This window comes from Pongo abelii, chromosome 6, assembly GCF_028885655.2.
Source record: "Pongo abelii isolate AG06213 chromosome 6, NHGRI_mPonAbe1-v2.0_pri, whole genome shotgun sequence".
Classification (NCBI taxonomy): domain Eukaryota; kingdom Metazoa; phylum Chordata; class Mammalia; order Primates; family Hominidae; genus Pongo; species Pongo abelii.
Window position 1 is genome coordinate 128,684,726 of NC_071991.2, and position 17,704 is coordinate 128,702,429.

Below are 17,704 nucleotides of genomic sequence, written 5' to 3' on the forward strand. Positions count from 1 at the left end.
TAAACCTTTCCCTTTATACTGCAGATAAAATAATTCAAGTCTTGAGAGATTATGTAATGGATTATCTAACCAATTAGTGACCAAGCTCCAAAATCTTAAGATTTCTAGTTGAAGTTGACTTTTTTTCAGATCCATTTTATCATATAATTCAACAAAAAGGCACAGGCTTTAGAAGGATGTTTTTAAACTACCAAAGGAAAAACATCCTTTTGTACTTTTTAAAGTACTCTGCTTGACTGACTTTTCTTCATATAAAAATTAGAGGTGGCTTTTAAAGTATCTAAAACTTCCAATTTAAAGTTGGCGGGGCTTACTGATAAGCATCCTGAGCAGCCCTTATCAGAAAAAATGTTAAATGCTCAATTTTTTGCCCAATTGCTGCTGTTATATTTAAGTATTCTTAAGAGTAGTAATTTGGGGCTGGGTGTGGTGGCTCATGCCTGTAATCCCAGCACTTTGGGAGGCCGAGGCGGCCAGGATCAGTTGAGGTCAGGAGTTCGAGACCAGCCTGGCCAACATGGTGAAACCCCCGTCTCGACTAAAAATACAAAAATTAGCCGGGCATGGTGGCAGGCACCTGTAATCCCAGCTACTCTGGAGGCTGAGGCAGGAGAATTGCATGAACCTGGGAGGTGGATGTTGCAGTGAGCCGAGATCGCACCACTGCACTCCAGCCTGGGCGACAGAGTGAAACTCCATCTCAAAACAAAACAAAACAAGAGTAGTAATTTGAAAGGTATTGCTAAGCAAGCTTAGGGTTTAAGCATATGTAATCAAGAAAGGTTTTTAATTTGCTGACTTGAATTGAAATCTAAAATGTCAAATAAATTATCTTCTTATGATGAATTGTAATCGTTTGTTACTGACATTTAATTGGTAGTATATACAGATATAGTAGATTTTAAAATATGCAAAAATAAAGACATATAACTTGGGAAAAATTAAAACTGTATCCCATTTTTCAGTTACCCATTTGTGTTTCATTATAAATTTTTAAAGTTCTAATAGAAGAATTTAATTACTCATAGCCTTGCTTTTGTAGTCTTTGTATGAGAAATTTAAAATGTTATTCATTTTTATTGCTTTCAGTTTTCATCCAGCATTGGTAAGAATGAAAATGTACATTTTAATATTAAACTAACCTGATGGAAATAGGTAGCCATTTTAGTCTTCAACCCAACTCTATTTTCAGTTCTTCTTGACCAGTTCTCAGCTATTATTTGCATTTTAAATGTATTTAAATGGCAGATATTTAATTTAACTCTAGTTGGCAAATCTTTATTATTTGACTCATATAGTTGATACCGAATTGTATCTTATAAAATGTATTTTCTATTTTTCTAGATGTTAGTATAAATGGAAGTCATGAGTATCTAGGAGAGTGTTGTGGTCACAATTGCTTTGGTTGCCAGAGCAGTGACTCCTGGCAAGTGGAACTAAAAAGCCAGTTTCTATTCTTTCTTATTCCCTCTAGTGCGTGGTCTCTCAAGATACCCCTCCTTCTGTTCTACATCCGCTTCATTTTTATTATGTTACTGACTGCGTTATTTCTCTTTTATTATTCTTACCTGGTATCTCTGTTCTCTGTTTCATTAGTTCTGTTTACTTATATATTTTTTGTCTTAGAATTTTATTTCCATACTGGCCCATCCCATCTCCTGTCACAGGAGATAGCCAGCCAAGATTAGCAGTCATTGAAATAGTCATAAGTAAAAATCACATGTACAGAGCATATTGCCTATGATTGTTCCTTCAGTAGAGGCTGTGGATGGGGTATTCCGTTTTTAAAAACAAGGGATGTTGAATTGATATCATGATTGACATATGTAGTATAAGAGGTTAACATCTCTCACTTAGTCCTGAAAATTAGAGGAGGATAGGCTATATATACCACTAGTGATGGTAGATTGTATAAGTCTTTGGAAAGTAATACAAGAGAGGATAATAATGAATATGTTTTATAGACTACTACTATGGCAATAGGCTCTATTACCACTGCTGAGGGGCTGATGTTAGCAGTCACTACCCTAAACTGGATTCTCCTTTGCCTTGCAGGAGAGTGGAAATGGGTTGAAGGGAGCAACATCATAGGAGGAAGAATTAAAAACAGTCTAGATCTTACTTTATGTTTTGAAATAAGATCCATTATTTAAAAATTTTAAGAGACAATGAGCTTTTATTAGTTTCTTTGCTGTCTTTTTCTATGTCTTTAAAATGATGGAAAAGTAGAGCCTGATTTGATTTTCTGATGGTGTGTTAGTACATTCTCACACTGTTGTAAAGAACTACCTGAGGCTGGGTGATTTATGAAGAAAAGAAGTTTAATTGACTCACAGTTCTGTAGGCTTGATAGGAAGCATGACTGGGAGGCCTCAGGAAACTTACAGTCATGGCAGAAGGCAAAGGGGAAGCAAACACCTTCTTCTCATGGCAGCAGGAGAGAGAGAGAATGAGGTGGGAAGTGCCACACACTTTTAAAACATCAGGTCTTGTGAGAAGTCACTCATTTTGACAAGAACAGCATGGGGGAAATTCGCCCCCCGCATGATCCAATCACCTCCTACCAAGTACCTCCCCCAACATTTGGAATTAAAATCCAACATGAGATTTGGGCGGGGACACAGAGCCAAACCATATCAGATTGCAAGTCAGTTTGCTATAAATGCAGGAAGTTTGCTGTCATGTCAACTATTATTTTCAACCATAACTTTTTACTGTTTTGATAAATAATATATGCTTATATATTATTTTATGTATGAATAATATGACAAATACAAGAAAATAAGTAAAATCTCTTAATGGTATTTATGCCTCATTTTGGGCTACCATTTGTACTTACTTTATATAATTTGATGTAAATTGGATCATATACCTGCTTGTCTGTATAATCACACACACACACACACACACACACACACAGACACACATATCTATATATAACAGGTTTTTAAAATAAGAATAAAATCATACATGCTTCTTTGTATCTTGCATAACAGAAATCCCTTCAAGTGTTTTATAATGATAGTATAAAGTTCCATTATGTATGTTCTGTAATTTATTTGATCATTTCCTTTCTACTTAAAAAAATGCGGCATCAAACATCTCTATCATATGTCCTTACGTACTGGTGATTTTGTTTCTGTGGGATAGATTTTGAAATGAGAGTTCTAGGTGAAAGAATATGTACATTTTAGATTTTAATAAATTTTACAAGTTTACTTTCCATAAAGGCTAGGATAATGCACATGTTCATCTTTTCTCCCTAATTTTCTGATAATTAGGGATTAATTTCATCAATTTGATGGGTAAAAAGGGATATCTTACTATTTTAATTTCTTTTTCTGTGACACAGACAATACACAGGGATTTTGAGAAATTTTTTTGGTCATAGTTTATTGGCTATTTGAATGACTCTTCAGTGACTTGCATTCTGCTCATTTTCAGTTCTGTTGTTCATCTTATTCTTATCAAGTGTAATAACATTTTGCATACTCTAGATATGAATTCTTTATTAGTCATATGAGTTGCAGAGATTTTTGTCCAAACTATTGTTCGTCTCCTGTTTTTCTTCATGGCACTTTCTATAACACAAAATTTGAAAGTTTTAATATAATCAAATAGTTACTTTTTGTTTTACAGATTATGTGTTTCTTGCCAAAAAGATCTCTCTAACACTTTAGGTTGTACATATTGGCCCCTACATTTTTCCCCTAGGGTTTTTATGTATATGTATGTGTTTAAATCTTTAATTGAGATTACTTTTTGTTGTTGTTGTTGAGACAGAGTTTTGGTCTTGTTGCCCAAGCTGGAGTGCGATTGTGTGATCTCGGCTCACTGCAACCTCTGCCTCCCGGGTTCAAGCGATTCTCCTGCCTCAGGCTCCCAAGTAGCTGGGATTACAGGTGCGTGCCACCATGCCTGGCTAATTTTTTGTATTTTTAGTAGAAACGGGGTTTCACCATGTTAGCCAGGCTGGTCTCAAACTCCTGACCTCAGGTGATCCGCCCGCTTCGGCCTTCCAAAGTGTTGGGATTACAGGCGTGAGCCACGGCGCCCAGCCATGAGATTACTTTTGTATGATATTAGATAGGAGTTAACTTTCTTCTGATGGATATTCAGTTGTGCATCATTTAATAAATGAATTATCATTTCCTGCTGAATTAAAATATCACCTTAATCTGATACTAAATTTCCATCTACACTGGACTCAGTTTCTGGGTTTGTGTTTCTCTGAGCTATTGTTTTTTTCCTATTCCAGTCCTTTCTGTTTTTAATTATGGAGGATTTAAAGTGTTTTTTTTTTTTTAAAAAAAGGAATCTTTTTAAAATTAAAGTCTTTAATTCTTACTTTTAAAAAGTGTTTTAAAAGTAGTAAGATGATTTCCTGTCACTATTCTTTTTTTTTTTTTTTTAGTAAGTTTTCTTAGCCCTTTTTGTATGTTTATTTTTCCATACAAACTTTTTACATTGTATACTCCTTGGGTAAAATTTCGCATACCTCAAATAGTTGGCAGTCAGCAATGCTTGTCTTACGGGTTTTGGTATACCACTTCCTGTGTTAGGTTTCTGTGGGTCACCAGGAGACACCCCTCAGCAATTAGATGGCTTCAACTGACAGGGCGAGTTCTTCTCACCTTTAGGGCAGGTTACTTCTCTTGAAGGTCTTAGTGGGGTAGGGAGATAGCAGATTGTCACAGCAATACTTATGCAGTTGATGCCTGACTCTTAGGGAGAGAAGTATTCAAGGAATTTATGGTTCTTCTGCTAGGGCCAAGCTTTTGTAAGATTCTTAAAGATCTGAGCCTGGCCTCTGTAACCTGATGGGCTCAGGAGAGGTACTTAGTTGGCTTAGTGCTGGGACTGGAGATCAGCAGGAATTATCTTCAAGCTTCTATCTTTCCAAACCCCCTAGGCTAACCTCACTCCGTTTCTGGTCTATATTTTATTTCTTTTTAATTTTCCTTTCAATTTAGTATGAGCTTTAAGTTACAGGTAATCAGTGGGATTAATGTACTGTATCCTTTGGTGAGTCTACCTTAATTTTTTTCTTTTTTGTGTTATTTATTTGTTCATATCATTATCAGATATTTATTAAGTACCTTGTGTATGGCAACATTTAGGCCTGTGAAGATGTATTACCCAGTCCTTGTCTTCTCAGCAGCATTTTGCAAAATTTTTCTTCTCTTTCTTCTTAAAATACTTTCTTCACTTAGTATTTACACTTTCTAGGTTTTCATTTTCTTTATCTTTGGCGTTCTTCGGTTTCTTTTGCTCGATTCTTTTCTTCTGGACCTCCTAAATGATGGACTCCCAGAGCATAATCAATCCTTAAGCTTTTCTTCTGAGCTCTATTTCATTCCCTAAGTCATCTCACTTAATGTTGTGGATTTAAATAGCATTGATACATTGACATCTCTGAAGAGTATGTTTTATTCAGCACTGGTATTTTCCTTGAATTTCAGCCCCAGATAGCCAATTGCCATATCTAATAGGCATGTCAAAATTCACAAGACCAAAACATATTGTAACTGTTTGGCCCCCTTGATTTTGCATTTAGTGGTCCATCTGCTCATTTTTCAGGTTATGACATGGCTCTCTTCCTCATGTTATTGAGGCCTGTTTCTCCTTTACTTTTCTTCATAGTAACATTATTCTTTACCACTACTTACCAATACTTTACATTATAGTTGACATATATAACATATATATATACAGTTAATTTTCCAGATGCTGAGAGCTGTTAATCTCCTATTTTTGGAATCAATTTCTTCTCATATTTACTGTGGTTTTTGCTTTATTTGATTCATTACAACTGACAAATTATGTTACCATCGAATTTCTTTTTTAGAGACAGGGTCTCTCCCTGTTGCCTTCTTGATTTTCTGTCTCAAATAATTTAGAAAGTGTGTGGTATGTTTTTATTTCTGTCTTTGTTTAATTTTAAACTTTAAATAGTATTAATTTTTTTTTCCTTTTATCAACTTCAGAAACATTATTCTTTCCTAGGAACTGTGAAAGATGAAGGAACTACCTCACTTCCATGACGTCTAACATTCCCCTCCCCATATTTATTATACTTCATGATTTTTGTGGTTCCAGTGTATCATAGTTATAATGTATTAGGTTTTCCTTCATGCCTTATAACATGTATATCAGTGTGATTTTTAAAAATTCTAGTTCTTTAGCTTGTAATTGTCCTGTAGTCTTTTCAAACTCAGTTCATATCTTCAATCTTCTGTGTTTTCTAATTCATTTTTGGGAAAAAGCTTTTTTTGTGATATGAAAGGAATTTGTGTTAATTTTAGAAAATTTGAAAAAGCACAAAAAAGCACAAAGAAAAAAATCACTTGTAATCTCCCTTTGAGAATTATATTGATAACTTAGTATACATTGTCTTTTCTCCCTGTGTATGAATGTTATTACTTTGCAACACTTGATTCTTTACATACACAGTTAACTACTTTTCCCCTTCACTTACTATGTATTGAACATTTTCCTATGACATTAAAGTCAAGCTGTAGAATACTTAATAATTTACATGGTATTCTGTACAGACGTGTTATAATTTAATCCTCCATTGTTAGTTTATTTACAGCTTGCTCTTCTAAAGTGTGCTTTGTTGAATGTGGATTAGTTATATCCCCTAGGTTTTCTTTTTTTAGATAAAGTTCTAAGAAGTGGAAGAATTCTGAGACTTTAGCATATGGTGATTAAGAGCATGGACTTTGTAGACTGACTGCCTTGGGTTCAAATCCTTACTTAGGTGTATATGTTTAGGCAATTAATCTTTTTCTTTCTTTTCTTTCTTTTCTCCCTTCCCTCCCTTCTTTCTTTTTTTTCTTTTACCTTTTTCCTGCAGTATGTTTCAATTTCTTAAATTTGTATACTTCCAAGATAATGGTTTATACATAGAAAACATTTAGAAGAGTGTCTGGGACTCAAACACAGTCATTGTCATGGTTGTCATCATTTTTATTTAAAGGATGTACATATTTGAAATATTTTTGCTATCAATTAAATTTTTCTCCTGAAAAGTTACATTAATTTGCATTCCTATCAGCAAAATATAAGAGTAACATTTTACCAGCCCTGGCCAACAACTGCTGTTATAATTGTAAAATGTGGTTATTTTTGAGGGTGTGGGACTAATTTTATAGGGACAATATATATGTTTATCTTAATCTCCAATTTTTGAATATTGATTTTGGATTTTTTTGTCTGTTTTCATATGGGGTATTTATATTTAAGTGCTCTTTAAATATTCAAATTTTAATTAGCCCAATGTATTTTATGTTGCCTTTATTTTTTCTAGTTGGCTGTTTGCCTGTTAATTTGATTTTTAGTTGTTTTATGTATTTATGTTTTGCCTTTGTGGAACATGTGTGTAAAGGCAGTTCTTTTCCATACACTGCTTTTTAAAAAAATTCATTAATCTATTTTTGATAATAAGTCTCTTTGTGATGGTATAAATAAATCTATAATTATTAATTACCTTCTCTTTGCCAGTATAGATCTAACTTTTAAAAATAGAATTTTTATTGCAGAATAATTTTAGGTTTATAGAAAAGTTGCAAAGATGGCATAGTTACTATATATGTTGTTTACGCAGTTTTCCCTTGTTGCTGACATCCTGCATTACCATGGTACGTTTGTCACAACTAAGATGTCAACATTGGTACACTACTATTAACTAAATGCCACATTTTATTTGGATTTCACTAGTTTTCCCACAAGTATTCTTTCTCTGATGCAAGATCCCACATTACATTTAGTTGTCATGTTCATTACTCTCCTCTGGTCTGTGAGTTTCTCAGTCTTTCCTTCTTTTTATTATATTGACAGTTTGGAGGAGTACTATTCATTTGTTTCAATGTCTTCCTCTGATGTTTTCCTGCTGGTTAGACTGGGGTTATTTGTATCAATATGGACTCATGGGTATTTTACCGCTTAAATTTTTTTAGCATTGGCCTGTCATTCTCTGTGACCCTTTGACATGATCCATACTGCCCCCTTCCTCTGCCTTTTTAAAAAAACGCTTCTTTTTTTCTTGTGTGAGATGCTCTAGGTTAATCTTCTGTATTCCCTTACCTGGCTCTGGAATCAGCCATTTCTCCAGCTCCTCCTGTTTTCTTTTATTGGAGAATGGTATGTGGAAACAAATATCAGGGTGCTGGGTGTGTTTTTGGGTACTGGTGTGTCACTGCTTATAGTCCCCCTCAGTGGACAGAGTTAGAAAATACTGTTTGTGCACATACACCTGTATAATTATTTATTTGTATTATATTACGGTAAACACAAGTTTGCAGTGACGTTGCTGATTCTAATCCAGTACCACAGGGTTCCCTCCCTCCCCTTGCTTAACTGTAACATCCCCCTACAAAAGTAAGAAACCTGGCTCCCACATTTACCAGCCATTTACTTATTTGTTCAACCCCAGTATGTATGTAACTAGGAATTAACCCATATTCCTTGTGAAAAACAACTTTACCAAATCAAGCTGTGTTTATGTATAGCTCTGCTTGCCTTTAGCCTTACGGTTTCCAGTGAAATCTAAATTACTTATATCAGTTCCTTTTCCACTCGCAGTTCTGCTTTTGATGGTATGCTTAAAAGTGCATCTTATTCCAAAGATGGACTTTATATATGTATAAAAAAAAATATATTCTATACGATGCATGTATGATATATGTAGTAAATGCATAATGTAACAATATGATTGCATGCAATGTAATGCATGCTACGTATAATATGTATATATGGTATTTTATTTTTAGGTATTTTATTGCTTTATTTTTACCTTGAAGTCTTTTTTTTTTTTTAAAGACAGAGTCTTGCTATGTTGCCCAGGCTGGAGTTGCTATTCACAGACATGATCCATCATAGCACACTGTGGCCTTGAACTCCGGGCCTCAAGTCTTCCTCCAAATAGCTGAGGTTACAGACGTGTGCCACTGCACCCAGCTATTTTTACCTTATATTCTTAAATATGTATATCTAAGGTTCATTTTGTCACTTAGTGTAAAGTATTAATATAACTTTTTATTTTAAACAAAAGTGCCTTATGAAAAGTCTTGATTTTTCTCTGTTGTTGAAAATACCACCTTTGTCCTATTTTAAAATCTTACATCTACTAGAAGCTTTTTGTGCTTTTCTTACTCTGTTTTGTTTTCTGTTCTTATTCAAGTTCCAAACATTACATAACTTTGTGATAATTTCAGCATCTGGTAGATTATTCCTGTTTTTGTCTATTCATGTTCTCTTAATATTTTAATACTTTCTTTATTCCAGGAACATTTTAGTGGACAAACCAAACGACCAATCTTCAAGATGGTCTTCAGAGAGCAACTATCCTCCCCAGGTAAGATTACATGTATCCCTTAATGCTGTTTAGAAGTCACCATTTAAATAAACACTCAATTGATACTAGTTATCTGGAATCTACTAATAGTTTATTCTCTTTTTGAGATTGTGAGGTAAATTTTTATTTTCTCTATTTTTGCTTGTTTATTAAATTTTGGAAGAATTTTTATCTCATAGGCAAATGTAGTGTGAGATTTGATGAAACATGGACTTTTACTTCTGTCTACCAGAACAGTTACACTCAAGTTATTCTGTAAATGTTTAAGAAAATGTTAGTAAATTGAACTCTGACTCAATGACTACCTTATGGGGAAAATAAACTTAAATAGTTTATTTTATTATAATATTATTATACTTAATATTAAAATAATATTTAAATGGCATCAGGACCATGTGCTAAATTTCTTTTCCCTGGCAAGTAGTGTCTAGGGTTGACTGAATTTAAAATCATTCTTTCAGTTATATGCGTTCAGCATTAATATTTATAATGTGTTAGGCACACATATGTCCATATCCTTGAAGAAATTAAAACAAATGGGTAAATAATACTTTATTTTTTAATTGTAGTATAATTCATGGAAATATATATATATATATATATTTTTTTCCTCTTTGCCTACCTATTTGGATCCCCTGGTGTTTACATGTTTTATTGCAAAAGACATGTCTAAAGAATATATATTTATAATTTTTGGGAGCCGCAGTGGCTCAGGCCTGTTGTCCTGGTGCATAAGGAGGCTAGGCTAGGCGTTCGAGGCTAGCCTGGGCAACACAGAAACCTTTGATCTATGTTAAAAAAAAAAAAAAAAAAAATGGCCGGGTGCGGTGGCTCATGTGTGTAATCCTAGCACTTTGGGAGGCCGAGACGGGCAGATCACAAGGTCAAGAGATCGAGACCATCCTGGCCAACATGGTAAAACCTTGTCTCTACTAAAAATACAAAAATTAGCTGGGCGTGGTGGCACACGCCTGTACTCCCAGCGACTGGGGAGGCTGAGGCAGGAGAATCGTTTGAACCCAGGAGGCAGAGGTTGCAGTGAGCCAAAATCGCACAACTGCACTCTAGCCTGGTGACAGAGTGAGACTCTGTCTCTAAAAAAAAAAAAAGAATATATATTTATAATTTTTATATATAATGTAAAGAATAAGACAAATAACCTGTTTATTCATCAACCATGTTTAGAAATGGAAAGTGACTATCTTTTGAAGCCTCCTTTGAGCCCCCTCTTATATCTTTCCTCTAACCCCTCCCCAGTAACTGTAATTGATGTTTTATTAAGCATTTAAAAATAATATTCCATAGATATAGCATATAAATATTTTATGATTTAGTTTTTTTGGCTTTGACTTTATAAAAATAAAATATAAATTGATTCAGTCGTTTATAAATTTTCTGTGACTTGCTGTTTTTTAACATGATGTTTATTAATGTTGTTATATGTAATTGTAGTTTGTTCATTTTCACTACCATATAGTATTCCTGTGTATAAATATGCCAAAATGTATTTATCCATTTTGCTGTTGATAGGCATTTAGGCTTTTTACAGTTCTTTGCTATTATGATCCAAGCTGCTGTGAACATTCTTATATGTTGTCTCCTGGTACACATGTGTAAGAGTTTCTTTAAGGTATACATACCTTGGAGTAGAATTGTTGAATTATAGGGTAGGTATATGTGTATTGAACTTTATCAGGTAACAGAAGACTGTTTTACAAAGTAGTTGTAGAATTTATCCTCTTAATGGGTGTTTATGGAAGTTGCTGTTGGTTCAGGTTCTCCTCATCACTTCTGTGGGTGGTTTTTTATATTTTGCCAGTCTAGTGGATTTTTGATTTTAACTCATTGTGGTTATAATTTGCTTTTTCCTATTTACATTAAAATCTCTTTGCATATGTTAATGGACTTACATTGTGTTTTTAATCACGCTTTTCTTGATTCACTTTGTCATTTTACTTAATAATTTTAGTGCTCGAGTTTTGGTATGTTAGTGTTTTTCATTTGATTATTTTTATTTCTTATTAATGATCTTTTTTTCTGAAAAAAAGAAAATTCAGTGATCATAACTGAAACTATGATAACCTTATTATTTTGAAATTGTCTTTATTTGTTATTGGACTATATTTTGAAGGCAGTAGAATTTAATGCTCTTCTTAACTTTTTTGTTTGCTTATTCATTCATTAAAAAGTTATTTAGTAAGCATCTATGGAGTGCCAAACTTTAGGTATTTGAATACTGTAGGGAATTAAATATTGTCTCCTCTTGATGAGTGACGGGTATTGCATCAGATACCCTGAAACATTTCAATATGATAAGTCCTATAGTTGAAGTTATCTGAAGTTTTTGTAATGAAGAAGGACTAATTTGTCATGAAAATAAATACCGTGCAATCTAGTTTTCTTCATTGTAGTTATTACTCAAATGTAAGTGGGGTTTTCCGTGGCCAGTCTCAAGGGACAACATTTTTGCCAGAAAAGAAAAAATAAAATTGAAAGCAATTTCAATGTTTACTTAGTTGTATAAGAAACTGCCATGTTGGATGGAATGGGTATAGTTTTATTTTTTATTTATTTATTTATTTTTTAGACCGAGTTTTGCTCTTGTCATCCAGGCTGGAGTGCAGTGGCGTAATCTTGGCTCACTGCAGCCTCCACCTCCTGGGCTCAAGTGATTCTCCTGCCTCAGCCTCCCGAGTAGCTGGGATTATAGGCATGCACCACCACGCCCAGCTAATTTTTGTATTTTTAGTAGATAATGGGTTTCACCATGTTGGCCAGGCTGACCTTGAACTCCTGACCTCAGGTGATCCACCCACCTTGGCCACCCAAAGTGCTGGGCTTACATGCGTGAACCATCATGCCTGGCCAGCATGTGTATAGTTTTCATGTATAGATATGTAGCAAAGAGTCTTGCACTTCTAGTGGTTGTAAGCTATAATATTTCTTTCCCACTCTTGATCTGAAAGTTCCCAAATGCACTGAATAAAAAATAGATATATCCACGGCCAGACATGGTGGCTCATGCCTATAATGCTAGCACTTTGGGAGGCCAAGACGGGTAGATCACTTGTGCTCAGGAGTTTGAGATCAGTCTGGGCAACATGGTGAAACCCTGTCTCTACAAAAAATACAAAAATTAGTCGGGCATGGTGGCATGTGCCTCTGTAGTCCCAGATACTCAGGAGGCTGAGTTGGGAGGATTGCTTGAACCTAGGAGGTCAAGGCTGCAGTGAGTCGAGATCATGCCACTGCACTCCAGCCTGGGTGACAGAGTGAGAGACTGTCTCAAAAAAAATACACGCACGTGTGCGCACACACACACACACGCACGCACATGCACAAACGAAAGCTGGGACTTTTTTTTTTTTTGGAAGCTGGAAGCTTAAAGCAATTCATTCTCAGGATAAGAATGAAACAGAAGAAGTCCCCACCTCCTGGGGACTGTGGAAAGAATTGCATTGACACTCAGTAGAGGAAGGGAAAATGAAGAAGAAAACTCATCTCTGAGAGGTTATAGCTTATGTATTGGTTTTTGTTCACATTTGGTAGTCAGATTCTCATTACTTGACTATCTATGAAACCTTGTGGTATGGTTTTAGTTTAAAGTGATTGCGGATGAATAGTACATTTAAGGTTCTCAGCAGAAGCAAATGCAGATCTTCTCTGAAAATAGTTACCTTTATTTCTAGGCCTCAGGCATTCTCCACAAATCATTATTAAAGGAAATTGAGCAGTAAACACTCAAAGATAACTAAGTATATAGCAGAAAGTAAGATACTTTAAGAACTAGCAGAACAAATAGCAGAACCCCTTCCAGAATTTTAGATATTAGAATTAAAATTACTGAAAGATACTGGAATTAAGTCAACTACTTATATTTAAAGAAATAAAATAAATTGGACACTAAAAAGTGATGTGGCAGATTTGAAAAAGAACAAAATAAAACTTCTATAAATGAAAAATATAATAATAAAAGTCAGTTTTGACAAGATTTTCCACTAAGCACAGGTAGAAAAGATGAAATAGAAGTGAAATTTTAAAAAATATTTTTGAAGGTAGTATATTGAAAATAAGGTAGTAAAGAGTCATGGGAATGAATGAGACCTACTATTTGATAGAACAACAGGCTGACTATAGTCAATAATAACTATATATTTTTTAGTAACATAAGGAATGTAGTTGGATTGTTTCTAACTCGAAGGATAAATGTTTGACGTTAGGGGTACTCCATTCTCCATGATGTGCTTATTTCACATTGCATCCCTGTATCAAAACATCTCATGTACCCTGTAAATATATACACCTACTGTGTGCCCACAAAATTTTTTTTCAAAAGTGATGGAGCCAAGATTCAGAAGACTATGAGAATCCAAAAAGAACTACTTTGGGGCCACTTTTCTACTGAGTATCCTAAAGAAGTTCTAAGAGATTAAGAAGCTGAAATAGCACCTTTGACAAACCCCTGGAGCCAGGGAGATATAGATTAGAAGCTAGAACCTGGGGTGTGGTAGGGTGGTAGACTCCTCTTGCTCTGGGTTAAGACCCTGAAGCTATGTCTGAAGAGTGAGCATGAACCAGAAATAGTCTGGCCCTCACAGGGAGTGAAGTCCAGTTTCATATCATCTCGGTACTTGAGACTGGATTAAAATAATCAGGAATTGGTAGTATCCCTAGCAATAGACCTACAGTAGAAGATATACTTTTTTAGGAAGCTGATACCCTAGGCATCTAGTTACTTTTAGTTTTTCATATTTGGTGTCTATCAAAATAGAAGGATTTACAGATAATAGGAGTTTCAGATACAAGTCTTAAAATAAGTGCCCTTGCTATGTGAAAGGAAAAAAGGAGATGAAAATTAATATTGAAAATTTTGGCAAAGAACTGAAAACTGTATTAAAAAGGACCAACAAAAAATGAAAAATGCAATACCCAAAATGCAAATTGCATTTATGAGAATAAAATAAGAATGTATGCAAAAGCATTTTCTGAAATTTAGTATACTTTATGTAAAGTAGCAGTATTATTATAGGCAGGTATTGCTAAGAAAATAATTGTTGCCAGTAATATAATATTGCAGATGCAAAAAGTTATTCACTTTTTAGTTTATTCTAATAAGCTGTTACGTGACCTGCTTGTTTCAAATCACTTGAGGATACACATGCTATATAAATTAGTTTTATTTAGTTTTGAATAAGGAGAAACCTTATTTCACTGAATGTTGATGTGTTTTTGAATTCTTCCCATAATCATACGGTAATTGCAAGGATTAGGATACATGTAGTAGCTACTTTGCTGCCCTTAAACTATGGCAAGTATTTTGGTTTCATATACAGTGATTCTGGTTATTCACAGTAGTTATGACCTATAAAGTAGTCATGATCAGTGATTTAGCAAATACTGAACCAATGCTCCTAGAAAAATACAGGGTTAGGTTCCTGTGAGTCTTCGGTTACAATATTTCCATCAGCTAATCAATGTATAATCTTGTCTTAAGTATGTTTCTGTTGAAAGAAACCTTAATATAAGTATTTTTGATTCATTAACATTGAATTCACAGCCAACAGTACTATAACTCATATCATAATGAAGTTTATCTAACACATGTATTTTCTCCATAAGGCATATCATTTACTGAAACTACTTTGGAAGAAGCTTATAATTGCAGTAAAGGAGTTATGATCTAACCCTTATTATGTCAATTAAAAAGACATTTGTAACTGCCTGTACATTTTAACCAACCCTAGAGAGTTTTCACTAGTCATCTTGAAAGACATGTTTTCCATGACAGTATCAGTAACTACTGTAACCACATATATGATGACAGGGAAGGGTGACATTTTATCTTTAAAGCATTTATGGGATTTTCATTCATGCTACATTTACTCTACCACCACAGATGATCCAGAATTAACAGCAATGTTTTCTCATTAAGGTCTCAAAATGTTGCCCCCATCACTGTGAAAATGACTTTAATGTTTTTGTTTATACAAATTACAAATACTAAAAGTGAGAATCAAAAAGGAGATAAAAGCATAAGAAATTTAAAAGAAATTAGAAATCAGCTGAATTCCATCATCCTGACCTCATCACCACCACCACCACCACCACCACTGCCGTCATTTTGAAGATGATTCAGCTTAACTCTATGCATACACTCACACAGTAACATAATTTATGTAAGTGGAACACCATACATGTTGGTTTTTTAAATGGGAATAACTTTTTAAAAGAAAATAATTGTTTTCTTTTTTTTGTCCTCTCATCTCCTTCTCTCTAGTAACCAATGCTAACAATCAGGTTTGTGCCCATTCATATCTTTATATGGGTTCATTGCATCAAATATTAATTTAAACATGTACATGCATACATCTGTATGTACTCACAAACATACTGTCAAGTGCAAGTGTCGTTATTCAGGTAATAATAGTAGGATCTTGTTACCTACTTGATTTCTATTGTATGAATATCTCACAGTTTGTTTATCCATATACTTGTTGATGAACATTGAATCGTTTTCCAATGTTTGGCTATTATAAAGATGTGCTAAAAATTAATACAGAAGTGGCTGGGTATGGTGGCTCGTGCCTGTAATCCCAGCACTTTGGGAGGTCGAGGCAGGCAGATCACTTGAGGCCAGGAGTTTGAGACCAATCTGGCCACCATGGCGAAACCCCATATCCATAAAATTACAAAAAATTAGCCAGGCATGGTGGCTCATGCCTGTAATCTCAGCTATTTGGGAGGCTGAGGCACAAGAATCACTTGAACCTGGGAGGCGGAGGTTGCAGTGGGCCAGAATCTTGCCACTGCACTCCAGCCAGGGCGACAGACAAGGCGAGACTCTGTCTCCAAAAAAAAAACAAAATTAATATACAAGTCTTTGTGGTTTTAATTTGCATTTTTAAAATGATTAATGATGTTACCATTTTTTGTATGCTTGTTGCTTTCTTGACTGTTTTCTGGTGAAGTGTCTGTTCAAAAGTTTTGTCGTTTTGAAATTTGTTGTTTTCTTATTGTTGAGTTTTGAGAGTTCTCTGTATGTTTTGTATTTAAGTTCTTTATCAGATTTTTATATGATTTGCAAATATTTTCTTTGCATCTGTGGTTTCCCCTTCCTGTTCTCCCCACTCACTGCCCCAGCCTTCCTTCTGTTCCAATATTAGAGGGAATCATCATTAAGCATGATGCTTAGCTATGGATATTTTATTTTATTTTAGAGACGGAGTCTTACTGTGCCTCCCAGGCTGGAGTGCAGTGGTGCGATCTCGGCTCACTGCAGGCTCCGCCCTATAGGTTCATGCCATTCTCCTGTCTCAGCCTCCCAAGTAGCTGGGACTACAGGCGCCCACCACCACGCCCGGCTAATTTTTTGTATTTTTAGTAGAGACAAGGTTTCACCGTGTTAGCCAGGATGGTCTCGATCTCCTGACCTCGTGATCCACCCGCCTTGGCCTCCCAAAGTGCTGGGATTACAGGCATGAGCCACCACACCCGGCCAGCTATGAATATTTTATATATGTCCTGTGTGTGTTTGAGAAAATTTCCTCCTGTTTAAAGTTTTCTGAGAATTTCTAATCCTAAATGGATATTGAATTTTGTTGCTATTGTTCCACACCTTAAAACCTTTTTATGTTTCTCTACTTGTCCTAGAACAGAGTCCAAATTTCTTAATATGGTCACAAATTACAGCTCCTTCCAGCAGAAGGTGCAGTCTCTTCTACCTCATGAGTCTTGGTTGGTCTTGTGATTTTCTTTGACCAACAGAAAAGTCTAAGGAAGTGATATTGCAACTTCTAAGCAAGGCCTATAGAAACTTAGAGATAAATGTGCTTGAGGAAAGCCTATCTAGCTTCTTTGAGGTTGAAAGCCCAATCCCAGTTAACCCCAGCCTTCCCATTCCCCACTCCAATTAAGCCCAGTCCCCTAGCCACTCCATCAGCTTAATACAACTACATGAATGAATCCAGGAGCTACCAATGGAAAAGCTGTCTAGCAAACCCACAGAATCATGAGAAATCATGAACCACTGTTGTTTTAAGACACTGGAGTGATTTATTACATAACCTCAGATATATATAGATATAAAATCTGGACTTTTCTAGTCTCATTTTTGTACTTCCTGTCTCTTTGCCAGTTCTTTCCATCACAGTAAATGATATCACCACTTACCCTGTTATTCAGGTCAGAAACTATGTCGTCATCCTTAATGCCTCCCTCTTTTTCCCCTGCATCCAATCTGTCACCAAATCCCATCAATTGTTTCTCCAAAATGTGTGTCAAAACTGTCTACTGTTGTCCATCTCCACACTATTTTAGTCCAAGTCTCCTTCATCTCACCTCTTTCCT

General features: G+C 35.0%; 1 protein-coding gene across 3 annotated transcripts in view; it reads left to right on the plus strand.

Moving 5' to 3' along the window:
• The window catches only part of MKLN1 (muskelin 1), a 382,321-nt gene that overhangs the window by 256,965 nt on the left and 107,652 nt on the right, over positions 1-17,704 (plus strand). For all 3 annotated transcript variants that reach the window (XM_024249293.3, NM_001132120.1, XM_054558895.2), the window contains 1 exon segment: positions 9,289-9,358. In XM_024249293.3, coding sequence (XP_024105061.1) covers positions 9,289-9,358 — 70 coding nt within the window.